The sequence below is a fragment of the Ambystoma mexicanum genome, chromosome 7p (assembly GCF_040938575.1).
Source record: "Ambystoma mexicanum isolate Mex_15411 chromosome 7p, UKY_AmexF1_1, whole genome shotgun sequence".
NCBI classification, from domain to species: Eukaryota; Metazoa; Chordata; class Amphibia; order Caudata; family Ambystomatidae; genus Ambystoma; species Ambystoma mexicanum.
Window position 1 is genome coordinate 846968102 of NC_090939.1, and position 15871 is coordinate 846983972.

The window sequence follows — 15871 nt, forward strand, 5'->3', positions numbered from 1 at the left end:
TCTGAGAAAACGAAGGAAATTGTCAGAATGTCCAAAATTATGTGTCACTCTCGTGTCTCAAAAAGCCTACCTCTGTCCCTAACACTAATAACTTAAACCAACTGTGCAAGGATGATCTCTTCCCAAATAAAAGTGTTCTTTGTAGCTCCAACCAACAGAAAAGTTGCCAGTCCCATGAGCAATCAAAAATGATAAAAATAAAGAAATGTTCAAAACTGTAGGACTCCAAGGTTAGGGTTGTATTCCTTTGCCCTAGATTCCTTCTTGTACTGTTTCTATCCTTAAGCGGCCTCTCAGGCATGTATTTAAAGGGGGGAGTATGTTGAACAGATGCCCCTCATATAGAACAAAGGGCAGTGACACATTTTCTCAATGGATGGTGCATGTTAGATTGTATGCATTTTGCATTTGTTCGTTTTAACCTACCATCACAGCTAACAAGCCTAGGGTAAGAGCTATTGTCCAGTTTCAAACGTACTTTATTATTCTAAGATGTGAACGGACCACACATCCAAAAGTGCTCAATGCCAATAACACCTTTCTGTCCTTCCTATACAGATGATAGTTATTCCACTGAGACAGCATTGAACAATTAGAAACGGCTAATGAAACAATGATTACGCATTACAATGCATTTGTATTTTGCGTTCGTATTTTGAATTTGTGGAACTATGATTGATATGGCAGCCTTGAGGACGACCCACGGGTTGAAACACGTGTCGGCTGACCACTACATCAAAACACCATTAAAGAAACATTTCCTTTATTGTTTCTTAAAAAACTACTCAAGTCTTTTTTGGTTTTTTGATTCTCAATGTTAAAGAGACATTTCTTTATTTGAAGATGCCAAACGCAGTCTTAGCTGTGAAGTAATGGTGTGAAATACCATTGTAGGTGCAGTGTAGGACAGACGAAAAACCCCACAAACCGTCCCTGACCCATTTCTCCCTGAAAGACGCTTCCCCTCCCCCAAATCCTGATCAGGAGACTCAGGCAATACAGAGACCTTCTCCAGTCTGTCAGCTCCGGTAGTGGAAAACCAGGTCCCACTTGGATGAAAGTCGTGAAAAAACCGCCGGATCAGAGGTTCTAAAAAAAAAAAAGAGAACGAAAGGTACGATTCCCCCAAGAGGATAGACCCTCTACTCTTGAATGGCTGACAAATGTAAATCAAAGGAAACCGAAGATTGGGTGAACAGCAATGGTCCCTCTAATTATTATGCCCTATGAGTGGAAATGGTTGGCTTTTGTTAGCACATTTTCCATGTGTGCAACTGACTAACGAGGCAAGTCATTTTGCGAGCATGAGTAGATATTGAGCTATCATCTCTGATGAGAGTTTGGAGGGGACTTTTCTCCTCCACAACCTCTGCAATTCTTTACAAATTGGTACAAAGGGTACATTTTACAGCACTTTTTCCAAAGATATATGCTAAAGAAATATTTTATATGTGAATATAAAGAGAGCTCATCAACCAGTCCAAGACTTCAGGATCTGCCACAGTACTGGGCAAAAGTATTCTTATGCACAAACCCAACATTGTATGCTCAGAATAAACAATAGTTTTGTTGTGGCTATTCGTTTTCTACAATGCTCAGAGACAATGCAGAACGTCTTTTATGCCACTGGAAATAAAAACAAATCAAGTGTGTTACAAAATTCAAATATTGCTTCACACAACTGATGTGGTTGGTAAACAATGCAGTCATATTTTATTTGCCAGATGAAACCATGCGAGCTTGAAAGAGTGTGCCATAAATCATGCCAATAAGTGTTCCTCTGCCACTTTTATGGAGTAATTCAGGGCCAGGAGAGCATGTCTCTCGTGTGCATCAGGAGAATTGCATATTAATGACTACTCCATAGTGTATGATAATCAGAATTCCTATGCCACTGCTTACCATCAACATTACCTTCTCCTGTGAACAGAGCAAAGGCAACACTTACTCAAAACCCGCTCTACAGGTAAGAGGCATACATACCACCAAGGTTTACTCACCAAAAAACAGTAAAACGTGCCCAAAATAATTTAGTACAAATATGCCCAGCACCAATTGGGAAACAATGAACAAATCGAAGCCTGCCCACACTGATATTTTCGAATCAGTGATCAGCAGTATCATAGGAAGTAGCTCTAATAATATTACTTTGCAATGTTAAGAAGAACATCTCATAATAAGCCTTTTGTCAAGGATAATTTGATTCCAAGTAGGGAGTAAAATTGGGTCAAATTCTTGCTTGTAATCCTTTCATAGGAAGTGAAATGACTGGGCACATAATGCAACTTTTGAAGAAAATCACATACATTTGCAATGCTCAGAGGTACAACAGATGGAGACTAGCTTTTCCTGTAACCAGGGGCCCTTCAATGTTATCAGTTACACGAGATGCATGAGGAGGCTACATACACTTAACACAGAAAACATGATTATATTGAAACGCCCTCCAAAGCTGAGCACAGAAAGAAACGGAAGGTGCAGTTTCATGGACTTTTACTAGAGTTTACTATGCTTAAATGCATATAAACAACACATTTCCTTCACAATACTGTCCCGCCTAAACATCTGACTTGGTTTTTAAAAGTTGCTGATTTGTTCTTTATCCCCCAGGAGTGTTCTCTTGTGCCCCTCATCCCTAAATCCTGTGCTGACCTCCAATAGTAATTGACAGAGCTCTGTAAAAAGTGAGGGAATACAGCAGTAAAACACTGACTGGGATATCTCGTTACACAGAATACTTTACAAGCAAAAAGTATGTAAAGCCTCACCATGATATTGTGGGCAGTTTAAGAAAATATTATGAACATGCATGCACACAATTATTTTGCAGTGCAAACCAGATTTTTTGCAAAATCTCCTAATATTGTTCGATAGGATTAATGAAACCATTTTCGTATAGCAGAGAATTACCAGAGGATTTGTTAAGGTCTTTGCCCAATAAAACTCTTAAAACCTGGAAAGCCTGCATGTTGTGTTTGTTTGTTTGTTTATTTGTAATGTGCGCCAGACCCAAGGGTATCAGGGCGCCAAAGAACAGGAGGAAACATGAATTCTTTCAACTTGTCATTACACAGATTACAGAGGAAATGTACAGGAATTTACAAATGAGATGCAATAAAGATAGTATGCAGGATAAATATATACACAATAGAATAAAGGTGAATGCTTACATAGTTTTCAAGGTTAGAATACAGCATATAATGAGCTATATACCATCTATGTACAATTAGGTCAGATAGGTGAGGTCATGAAACAGAGGGAAAGGGTCGGTCAGTAGATGAGTTAGTGATCTTTATCTCTGAGCCATTTAATGGTGTTGTGTGAAAACCAAATTAAGCTGTTAGAATATTCATTGCCCTAATATTATGTATGAGTAGTCGTAGGCATATTCCATACCCTTGTAGACCAAGCAGATGATATTGCAATGTTGCTCTCCACTTATAGAGTAACATTAGCAATGCTAACGTAGAAGAGGCCAAGCATGATATTTGCCTACTCAAAATCCTTAGAGGGCAAATTAGTATTGGAGTTTTATAATACAGCATCTTGCAAGGGTACCACTTTAAAGCACCTTTGGGACATATGTACAAAGAATAGCAATCATGGTATGGGGTTACACAACCAAGTAGCCTACTGTGAGGGTGCAGAAGTAAGGCCCGGACACAATGGTGGCATGTTTTTGGGCAGAAACCTTTACTACACGAAAAAGGGTTGGAAAAATGCCTCTCTGTCCCTGAAACTAAGAAGGATTTCCCTGCCTCTGAGAAAACAAAGGGAATTGTCACAATGTCCAAAAGTATGTCTGTCACTGTCGTGACTCCTGGTGAGCTTCTCAGTACATTAAAATATAGTCAGAAGTAGCATACTTTGCATTCTCAAATTTTCCAGTATTGTGAAGTAGATTACGTTTCCCAATACTTGAAATAGAGTTATTATTATTTATTTGATGTGTTTAAGTTTAGAAGTAAACTTTTCACAATACATGAATATTAAAGACAGTTATACATTTCATCAGAATAATATAAAATATAAAATACCAAATTTAAATAAACATACATTTGCAATATTTAAACACTAGATCATCTAATCAGTCCCACAAATTAATCAATAGCCAATGATTAATAGGAATTATATACACATACAATATTCTCAAAATATATATTCAAAGTTTCCCAAGTTTTACCAACTCATTACTATTCTATTGTTTTGAAAATGGTGACCTGTTTCTGATTCTATATGGTAATTCCCACAATCCTCTATTTTTTGCCAGACATTATACATTGAAATATACACTTTCATATTGTTTGTATTAATGCACTGTTGCCAAAATGCCAGGTGTTTTATCGTGTCTGGGTTATATACATATCTACCATACGATTTAAGATACAACTCAGACAAATCGGGGCATTCAAATAATAAATGTTTAGCAGGCTCAGTGATGTCCCTGTTTTTACATATACGACACCATCGATCAATCCATGGTATTTGACTTACAGTCCCCGTAACTGACAATACCGGCATATGAGCCAATCTCAGAAGCAATATAAAGCCTCTCAGTCTTGGAGACGGAGATCGGTTCAGATACAGTTATATGCAGCATACTTGATGTTTTAGATCCTGTCAAGGTTGGCTAACTTGACAATAGCAGACATTGGCCCTATCAAAAGAATGGGAAGGAGGATTTAGCATTGGGGAAGGATTTAGGTGTACCAACGCAGGGGAATACTGCGTTCTCTGAACATGGTCCCTAATCCCATAAGGGACCATGTGATTCTCCCTTGGTGCACCCTCCCCCCAAACCCACATCTACAGGGACCATTGTACTGTGAACACACTGCCCTGGGCCCATGGGAAAGGTCTCCCCCTAGGGGAGAAGGGACAACATCCTCACATTCGTCACACTACTTACCACTTCAAAGGGACAAATTCACGCTATTTGTAGAACACATCCCGTACGTACGATAAAGACATTACACATACGCATCAACAAAACCAGTGAGACGATTGGTCCTAAATGATGGCTTACTTGCCAGTTAAAAACAGCTAATAAGTATTTAACTTCTCAATACACAACGCTTAATTTCCAACATGAACTCAATATTGCAGCTGTATTGTGAAGATAGATCCACATCACTTTTCAGACGTTCTTTCCTTTGCTTCAATTACTTAGATCTCCACTAACATGGTGCCTGGATTATGAGCAGTAACAGACAACCATATGTGAGGTAACCCTTTGTCTCTTTCCATTGTCAACGACCCTGTGTTTGCATTATATATATGTAAAAGAGATGGCGCTTACCGACATCACGCCAAAAAATGTCCCCGGTCAGATGTGAGACCGCCAGGGTCTGTTAAGGTAAGCAGGCTTTCTGGGACATCAGTTCTTTATATTGGTCTAGTAATTATGTCTTCACTGTACTTTTCTTGGATTTCTGGCTCGCCACCATTAAATAAATAGGGCCATCCATAATATTGTTATCTTTCAGGGGAAAAACCGCTATGACACTTACTAACATACACTCTCAAGAAACTAATATTAGAGTTACCTAACCCGTGGAGGATTTGGAACCGCTACAATCTTGGGTAAGGAAATTCCAACCCTGTGTCTGGAGGGCTGGTTTAGGTACTGCGACATAATATGTAGTTGGTTTAGCGCCTGTACATGAGTTTTATATTTGTAAAGCAAATAAAAGCAAAAATGAGTTAAGAAACTGAGTTTGGTGTTCAAGGTACACCATAGCCATGTTAATTATAGCAAGTGTAGACACAATGGCATTTACAATACAAGGTTCAAGTTTACTCTGCACTCTTATGCGCCTTAATGGCTTCATGCACACATACACCCGATAATCAATCAGCATTTTAGAACTCAGGTACCCATCTCCAGTTTTGCGCCACATGTGGCCACTCCCTCAGATCACACTGGACCATAGAATACATAATTTGTGGCATGGTAGTCATCTGTGTTGTTAGATGAAGTAGTTTGAAAATATGGACTTTGAAATACTGCTATTGACAGGTGACCACCCACGTTCATTAGTGATTCCTGGGGTGCTCCTATGTCAATATGTAGGGGAAAGTAGAAAGCCCTAATACCGTTCGTAATTTTTCTGATCTTTGGAATTATGAGTCTGGTATTGTTAGACGATCCTCTGTACACCAGAACACTGCTAACATCTCCACAACACCTTCCTCGGGTTCCCACACGACTCCCTCCAGGGTTCGAGACTCACGTGATTTGGTTACCCCAAAGGACCAAAAGGTCCGTACCAGGTACAATTTACGTGCCCGATTGCAGCCCTTCCTGCATTGGCAGTTGCCATGGAGAACATACAGCAGAAGGGGCGGCGGAACACCTCCGCGTCGATAGTTCATTTGCTCACGTGATTCAGAGCGGCGTTTCCCACGTGACCTTGGTGGACGTCACATGACCCAGAAGCGCACAGTATATAAAGCCTGATGCACGGAGCACTCATCGCTTCTCAGCTGTCTTCTGACCCTGTTTGGCGCTACGTTTGATAAACTCTGTTGGTTTACCTTGATCTTGGAACTCTCACCTGGACTCCCTCGGATTATCCTTTTGTACCTTTGCTTGGAACTGCTTACCTATTGCTGAATCTCGACACGACCCCCACTTGTCTTCGGATCATCCCTTGGTACTTTGTTGGACTTCTACGCCATTGCCCTTTTGAGGAACTCAAGTTACGCCTTCAGCTCTACAGGTGGCATATCCTGTATCCACGCTTGTCTGCGTTCCCTCTTGGTCTGGGGACCGCCTCTCATCTGAGTCTCGAACCTCCCTCCTAGGTTTCCCAGGTTTTCCAAACACCGGATAGGTAAGACTACTCAGATCCTTTGGTTCTTGTGCTATATTGTATTTGCCTGGTACTTAACCTCGTTCTTTTTGCAGCAGCATCAGTGTTCCAGAGGTTCCGTGGATGCGGGAAGTAACATCTCCCACCTGTGGCTCCAAAGGTCGCACAGCGGGTTTCTTTTGGTTCCCCTGTGCGTCACTTGGGGACGGAGGTCTCAACGGTCTACACGACACTCAAGTCAGAACAGGTATCTGCAGATGCAAGCTCCTGGAGAGGTTGTGTGGAGTAAATCTGGCAATAGGAATTGAGGGCATAAAGCTTTACGAATGATGGACTCTGTAATTAAAAGGTCACAGGCATTTCTAAAACTACACTTTTGAGGAGCTGACGTTATGAGGTATAGATTGGTAGAGCTTTCATTGGTATCAATTAATCATAATTTGTAAATAGTATGGGTTTTACATTTTCCAAAATATGTAGCTGCTAGTTAGTGGTATTGGAGTTAACAATGCCTGTGAATGAGTCCTCCCTCTTGTGTTAGTTAGTTGCCCCTACGCTGACCTAACTATAAAGGCCGACCAGCTACAATCAGATTTTATGATATTATATTACAATGCAACCTCAGCCCATGGGCAAATTATGGGTGTTAAAAGCCATGGAAAGTGTTCATTTCCAGTAAGGAGAAATAGTGCGATAAAGGGCAAACAGACAAAAGGGCCGAGATGCAGATTACACCTAGGATTGGCCTTCAAAGCGGAGGGGATCCATTCAAATTACCTGGGACTGGGAAAGCAAGTGATAACTGGTTTTGAGCCAACAACTGAAGCGGGAGACCGAAAGGGTGAGTTCCATCAAAGTATCTAACTGGGAACAGGGAATAGAACTGATGTAAAATGCAAGGATTTCATCTGATCATTACCCCGAAAGGAGATGCTGTTGTGAGTCCTGACACTAGGCTTGCGCTATAAAAATATGTAAAATACAAATAAACATTTAGCACACATAATTAACACAATATTAGCACACACTTTTATTAATGATCGAAAGATCTGGCCATACAATATAATAGAACTATTAAAATGACATGAGGGGGCCTTGTCATAGGTAAAATCACATTGTACTTTTCTCAAGCTACCGCTATTGTGGTTAATTCCTAATCCTCTTAAGCTTCTGAGACTGTGGTCGAAAGCGCAACAGCCTTTGTGTTCCGATGTCATCCTCATGCACAGACATTTAGGAAGGCCTACATGTTATTTTATTTTTATTTATTTATTTATTATTTATTTATTTGCATTTATATAGCACACAGAAATGCCCTGAGGCATCGTGGCGCTGTTACAGCGGGCTTGAACTTAACATAGGTATGATGTAACAGTCGGTTGCAATAGTAGAACAAGATTAAATGCTTTGAGTGCAGTGATGACAATGACGGGTGGTAAGAGAACAGAGTGGGTCAAAAATGTTATGCATTGCTATGGTTTCAGTGCAAGCATAACTATGCATGTTGGTTTAAACATTAGCGGAATAGAAAGGTTTTTAGGTTTTTTGTGAAAGGTGGTGTATGACTTTCCATTCCTAAGTGAGGTTGGCAGGGCATTCCAGTTTTTGGGTGGAGGTGTTGGAAACTAGACCCTCCAGCTCTGGATCTTTTGAACGTGGGAACATAGATCTGGTTGGCACGGTGGGCTCTAGTGGGTCTGTTAGAGGGGTTGAGGGTGATTCTTTCCAAGAGATAGGGTGGGGCATCTGATGTAAGTCATCTATGTGTGATGGCCATGGCTTTAAAGAGTATGCGTTCCTTTACCGATAGCCAATGGGCATCTTTCCTTGCTTGAGAGATGTGTTCCCTTTTGGGAATGGTCAGGGCTGCCCGGAGCGCGTTGTTTTGCGTGATTTGGAGTTCTTTTAGATTGCTGACAAAGGTGCCTAGGAATAGGGCATTACAGCAGTCCAGTTTGGTACCAATTGTGGCTCAGGCGATGGATAGGCAGTTTTTGGTGGCGAGAAAAGGCTTGACTGCGTTGATCACCTCGGTGGAATGTTAGAATACCACCCGACCCTAATGCACCTGTGTTTGGAATCTGAATTCAACATCTAACATCTAACCATACCTGATGCTCACAAAAGTCTCAAATGTTTCCTACTTAGCTCAGCTAAGTGTTCTATATTACAGGAAAGTTAACCACAAGCTGTAAATTAGGGGTAGACACGTTGATGCCTGAAAACAAATGTGCTTAATTTCAGGCACAACGAAAAGGTGCTGACAATTTTGAAAGTTGTATAAGTGTGGTTAAATTGATTTGCAAATACAACAAACACTCCCAAACAAAATCAGCGAATTTTCACTTCATAATCCTCAATCCATAAAAACAGATGGAAGGCTTCCCATTAGTCTTGGCGAATCACCCCGATGCACATTTCTGAGCCAGTTCATAATGCGTTTCCAAACAAACGATTTTGCAGATTTTGCCCAGTCTGAGAGTGGCTGATATGAATAAAGAGAGAATGGGCTAAGTCAAATATTTAAAATGATAACACCAGAAGTGGGGCCAAGTCGGGCCCAAATTGGCTGCACCTCTTGCAAGCTATGGTGTGCATTCTGCGGAGCCTCCAGTACTCTACCTGGGTGTTTGATTGATTAACAGGGCATCTAAACTGGAAATGTGCCGGTAGGATGGTGAGTAATATTCCAGCAGCATCTCGTTCTTGGTAACGAGCAGGGCGCTTTCCATCCCCTCCTTTTTTGTGGCACTACCTGTACACCATCTAGAGGTGATGTGAGGAAGGTGAACACTTGTGCCGGGCGAACAGTGTAATTAACCTGTTCACTTTCACTCTGTTTGCTCACAGCATTTGTTAAGTGGCTCTCCAAGCAACTGTTCTTTAGGATGAGGCCTAAGATGGAAGGTCCCTATTCTTAGCCAGGGAATCATGCAGCGCAAGTGGAGTGAGCAAGTTTCAATGTTTTCCCGTTTTCCCGCTGATGGTTGGACTCCTCTTCCACCTCGTGGCCTGAAGGCCTATGGATCCCCCTCTGCCATCACATCTCTGAAGCTAGGCCATCTGGGCTAATATGGGACTGATCGTGATGCGCAATTCTTTTTCATGTGCTCAACATCGTTGCGGTTCAGTTGAAACAAAAGATTATTGTAACCTTTGTTACTCAATCTACTGCGCCCTGTTGCATTGCAAGAATGGTGTTGAGATCACCATCTTCCTTCCCATACCAGGCCTCCTCCATCATGGCCGATGCCGTTTCCAGCTCAGCTGGTGTGCCTGGCCCTGAGCCTGCTCGCCTGGGATAGGTCCCTTCTTCACTCTTAATAACCAATCGGGTGAGCCGGCAGGCGAATGCCGGCCTGCCTCCAAGGCCCATGATTTAAGGCTCCTGTCTGTGCCTGGTTGGGCCCCCCTTAATTCCCTCCATCTCCACCCCAGCACATACCCTCTTAAGCATCCGGACTCAAGGTTCATGAGACCGCCCTCGCCTGCCTGGATGCATGGCACACCGGCATTCCTCCCTGTGAGCAACCAATACATCTTTTATTTCATCACTGTGACTTTGATATCTGCAACCACTATTTAAGTGTGCTCTGCTTGCAAATCGAATGTAGGCGTCTTACATCTGCAGCCTTTCTCTGTGCCTGGATGTGTTGTGTGTGCCTCTCCCTCTCACCCCCTCTCCTCTCTGTCTTTATGTCCCTTGAACTTATTTTTGTTTGTGCATCTTACCCCATACCCCCCTCTCCACTCTCCTTTCTCCATGTTTAGCTCTTGCATTTTGTAATGACTGCCAGGCACGTGCAATATTCCTGTTATATGTTGTAACAGTATTGTATTCTTCCTGTATTATGTTGTACCTCTAAACGCATTGTACTTGCCCATTACACCTGGGGACTGTTTTCTGTATCCCTACAGTCCCCCCCACTAGCACTTATGTCTGCACTCACCCTGCACTTGCCACCTGCTGGCTGTTTATTTATCTTGTTATTCTATTATCCCATGCACTGCACTTTCCCCTGCACTTTTCTTCCTCCCTCTTCCTTTGCACTTGCGCGATCTGAATGACACTTGGCCTAGTAAGATCGTTGTCTGTCTTCCCTCTGTTCCCCCTCCCTTTCCTCGTCACGCCTTGAAACACTTGTGTATAGGCGCGTTATAAATGCCATATCACATTCTGAATATCCCAATGCTTAGTAAGAATGTAAATCCTTGTAACCTTTTACCCTCCCTGCTTTGGAGCGCTTTGAAACGCTTGTTCAGGTGTATAGGTGCTATATAAATGACCAATAAATAAAGGGCACATGCACCAGAGAAGAATAAGATGGGTTACTAAGTACAAAAACAACAATAGCTCTTTTTAGAGCCAAATCCTAAAAAGCTTTCATTTTTCATCAAATAAGGGTTCTTACCTTTTTATTGAGGGCGACTCCATCTTCACAGTCCAGTGCAGCGCAGTCTACATTTAAGGAGGGTATTTTCTGTATCTTCCTTTTGTCATTCCCAGGTACGTAGAGCACTGCTCTCCTGGGAACATACTTGTGGGGAGCTTTGGAGAGAGAGTGAACATAGCAGCCCCGCAGAGGCTTTAGGTCCACAGTATTCAGAAGGGTTTTTCTGAAAAAAAGACATAATTCTCTGATTATATTACTGTTCTTGAATGACAACGAATTGATTTGGCATAAGCCAATTGTTAGGTCATTTTATCAAAACTAAATTGCTGGCAAATCTTTGATTCTGCTTTTAAGTCTATCTAGCTAAACTTGAATTGACTAGCAATGATTTGAAAGATATTGTATGTTAAATGCAACAAAGACGGGCAAAAATAAGGGTGCTTGTTTTAGCCTGTACTCGGACACAGTACTTACGTACTAAAATATGAACAGCATGCCACGTGCATCACACACTCCAATACGTCCCCTCTCCTGAAAGAAATCTCTCATTCTAGGTGAAATCAACTGGTTCAATTGAAACCAAAGCGGCAGTTTCAAGTTCTACCGAAACCTCCAAATGCAATGTATGATTTTGATTAAATTGGTGCCTTCTTCCCCACCAAGCCAGTTTTAGGGGGCCGTGATCAACATAGCAGATGCCTTGCTTTGGGTGATATGGAGTCTATAGGCATGACGTAGATGTACCAAGAATTCTCAAGCTGACAAGCGAGTTAAGGTAACCTCCCCAATAGAGAATTGAAATGCAAAGAACACCTGTACACTTAAAGCCTATGCCTTCAGCCATTGATTAACTGACAACCTGGGGGTTACAAAAAGGCCAGAAGCTCAGGCATTTGGTGGATTCTTTCATTCATGTGTAACTGAGCCAGTAGCAAAATTGTAAACTAAAGACAAGAGCCCCTTTCAAATTCTGCTCGCATCCTCACCTCTTCTAACCACACGTGAGATCAAGGTGACCGACCTTGCAGTGGCACAGCACAGGACCATAGATGATATCATCCAAATAATGAGAATAGGCTCATCATTTTAACAGAATTCACTTGTAACAACTATTCCAGTGTACCATATTACATACAATAACATGAAGACACTGGCTCACTAATATGGAAGCTTTGAACAAGGTCACATTTTCAAAAGGCCATTTCCAAAACCAATCCATTCCAAGGATGGCAATTCTATGCACTTCAAAATTGTAGCTCAATGGAAAAAACAAGTACTAGCCGCATGTTTGAGTGAGTGGATTTTCCCAAGACTATGCAAAAACATGAATCAGAACCAAGGAGCGTTGGACTGAGCCTTGTGGTGATGCATTTAATTTTGTTTTCACCAGACCAATAGGTCTTTTCAAAAATATTTCTTTAAAAAAAACTTTGCAGACATTATAAACATAACCATTAATCAATCACAATACGTTACTGACTGGAATCCGATCGTGGTTTTATGTTTGCCTTAATTCAAGAAACAATTTACATAACAGGGAAAGCATAGGCTTTCTCTATAAGCAATTGCACAGTGTCCTGTTAAATGTGAATATAGAGTTTTTATTTAGAGCCTTATACTAGAGGGCAGCCTGGGAGATATTGATCTACCTGGGGTCACAATTTAATCAAAGGGGGAGCTTGAGATTACAAATCGTGTCAGCAGGATCCAAAACCTGTATATAATCCACTAACTGTGAGGTCCTTCCTATAGGTACTAGGAAGATCGATATGCAGGAGAGTTTCAAATTGGAAAAAAGAGGACCCTAAACAAGAAATGATTGGAGAGTGACGAGTGAGAGCACAAGGAGTAAACAAAGGATTAATCATAAATGGAAATTCAGGTTGACCAATGGCTTCACATGCCGCTGCAGGCACATGGCCTTTTGGATACATAAGAAACTGTTGTTGATTCCAGTTGCAACTTTGAACTTAGCATTTCAATCCAATGATGTCCATTGGCTATAAATCGTTATTTGTAATTTATCTGTAGAAAAGTCCTTGCATTTTCTACTGCACATCTGTAGTTCGATGTCAAAAAACGAGTAAGCCACAACTAGATCAAAAAGAAGCCATTTTGCACTGGCAGCTGAAATCTGCACCAGGGTAAGGAGACGAGAGTGCCAGACGGAGGTGGGAGTGCCAGGTGGCAAAACGTTTGAAGGAGAGCAGAAAAAGCTGAAGTCAAGGTTAGGAAGTGGAAACATTAGATGGGATGTTTAAGACAGAGTTAAATTTAGAAAAGAGTGGTGAAAGATGAAGATAAAATGATTGACTGCCATCCATGACGAGAGAAGGGCCAGAGAGAATGAATGGAGATGGGACGACTGAGGTCCAAGTGAGAAACGCAGTTAAATGGGTAGCAAAATACTGCAACAATGAAGTGAAAATCAAGGCTACACTGCGCTGTAAAAGAGCTGATGAGACCCCATGGATAATAAGATATATCGGCATCTGTAATCAAATGTGACAGCATGTGCGAGCAAAATGTGATAGCCCGTGATAAGCCTGTGGAAGAAAACGTCTCATGTTGGTCGAAGATAAGGGGATTTGGTAAAGACTAAAAAGGGAGATAAAGAACAAAAAGTCAACAAAAAAAAGTCCAGATTCTGTGAAATGGAAGTAAAACGAAAAGAGAGGTTGAGAAACCACGACCTAGTGGAAGAAAGAGTAACAATATCCATAATGTTGTCCAGAGAGAACCATAAGGTGTGCAGCTTTTATTTGTTTTTAGTTAAACTAAACATGACTGTGAAAGAAGGGAACATTGACTCTGATTCTTGAGATTATTCGTCAATGCTAGTTCTGGCGTTTCTAGACACTGTTAAAACAGTGCAATGTAAACACTACCTTTGGTTTGCAGATGCAAGCCATTTCCCAAAAGCAACATGGGTGACAATGTTTCTGTTACATGCATATTATGAAGAACATTTAAAAAAAGGTACTCAGTTGAAACATTTACTGAAAACAGCCTGATAAAAAAGAAAAAGAAAAAAATCCATTGTCAAATAACTGACAATTTATCAATGTTTTTTTTTAAATCCACTTTTGCAGCTAAGAAAACACAGCAAAAGAAATGCAAATATGTTCGTATGAAAATGGGGGTCGTAGTAAGTGTGCCGGCATCTGATGTGCAAATGCATAGAGGACCAAGTGAAAGGGTGACATTGTACCATAATAACCCAGCAGTAGAGACTGTTGAATAAACCAAAAAGGGTTGGATGGTTGCCAAAGAGAATATATTGGCAATTTCTTTGTGAATCATGCATTGTTAAAGCTAATAGGCCTGGCTTTGTAAATCTGTAAATTAAGAATGTTTTCTAATGCCCCAAGACAAAAAAGGATTACCTGGTAAATTTGAAAACCAAGATGATTGGCTGTATTTGTTTTTGTAGATATATCTATGACAAGCGCTCCCAAAGCTTCTACTTTATAACGTATGCCAGATTGCGAGACCCCCGTTTGCTCTGCACTTTTATACGTGTTTAAATTTCTCCAACCAATATGAGGTCCCTGTTTCCCAGACCTGGTCGTACAAGGGTGTACACTCCCCTGGTCTGGAGCAGTGACAGTTCTCATGAATACCACCACCCCGGTACCTAGGGTAGGGAAGGCGGCTGCACCTGCTAAAATAAAATTGTTAAGAACAGGAGATCGGGCCCACCATGAGCTCTTTGATCACTAAGGGACACATACACAGGGCTCAAGTCGAGGGAACACGTGGGTGGACCGTGTCCACCCACTTTTTTCAGAGGGTGGACGCCATCCCCCTGGGTATTATAGAGGCTGTGTGTATAATACAAATAATTGGCTGTCGTTTTTGAACTCCTGCCTTCCTTGGGACTCGAACCACAGTCGCCAGGTTCGCAGGCCTGGATTTTCACCACTGCACAAGAAATGCTAATGTATGAAAGTTTGAAACATATGCAAACAAACAGTGCATCAATAGCAGACAGGCCGGGTGGCAACCTGGATCTGCGTAGTAACAGAGACATTCTTACATTTATTTCATTGGCTGTTTATCATCCAATGAAATTTGTTAACACTGGCTGGGGTGGGCATAGTGGCGCACGAGAGTCATAGCGGAACCGCCATCACTGGATGCAGTGCAGTCCATGGCCCGTGCAGATTACCAGCTCAGAGAACCAGGGTGTGATTGGCGCTGGCCTAGCTGAGCCAAGAGTCCCGAGACAGAAGAAGCAGAAAGGACCTGTTTGTATGACTGTCCCTGCTGTTACTTCATAAGTGAAAGTGAGACAGTCACTATCATCTGATAATACTTACTAAATTGTACAGTTCCAAAATCTGTGCTGCGCTGTGAACGTTCAAGTTATTGTTACTTGCAATAAAGTATTTGAATCTCCAGACACTGGATTAATAGCTGGAAGAGTGGGGGTATGGGGGTGTTCAAAATCGCAAGCCTGCACTGTCCTGCCATGACTACACTACCCTCCCCTGATCAATGGGCTCGGATTAATGAAGCTTCAGAGATATTGTTGGGGTGGATCTTAACTGCTACAAGATGAGAGACTTTCAATAAACGCTCAGTAGTATTTTTTTATTCGCTCTCCCAGCGCACTTCCTAAATGTACCCTCGCATTCCAACCAGTGGAGCCAGAATGTC

The 15871-nt window shown here is 41.6% G+C and overlaps 1 protein-coding gene across 3 annotated transcripts in view; it reads right to left on the minus strand.

Annotated features, from left to right (window-relative positions):
* The window catches only part of CLYBL (citramalyl-CoA lyase), a 2832351-nt gene that overhangs the window by 1841476 nt on the left and 975004 nt on the right, over window positions 1–15871 (minus strand). For all 3 annotated transcript variants that reach the window (XM_069637009.1, XM_069637010.1, XM_069637008.1), the window contains one exon: window positions 11228–11432. In XM_069637009.1, the coding sequence (XP_069493110.1) occupies window positions 11228–11432 (205 nt within the window). The remainder of the gene's footprint in view (window positions 1–11227; window positions 11433–15871) is intronic.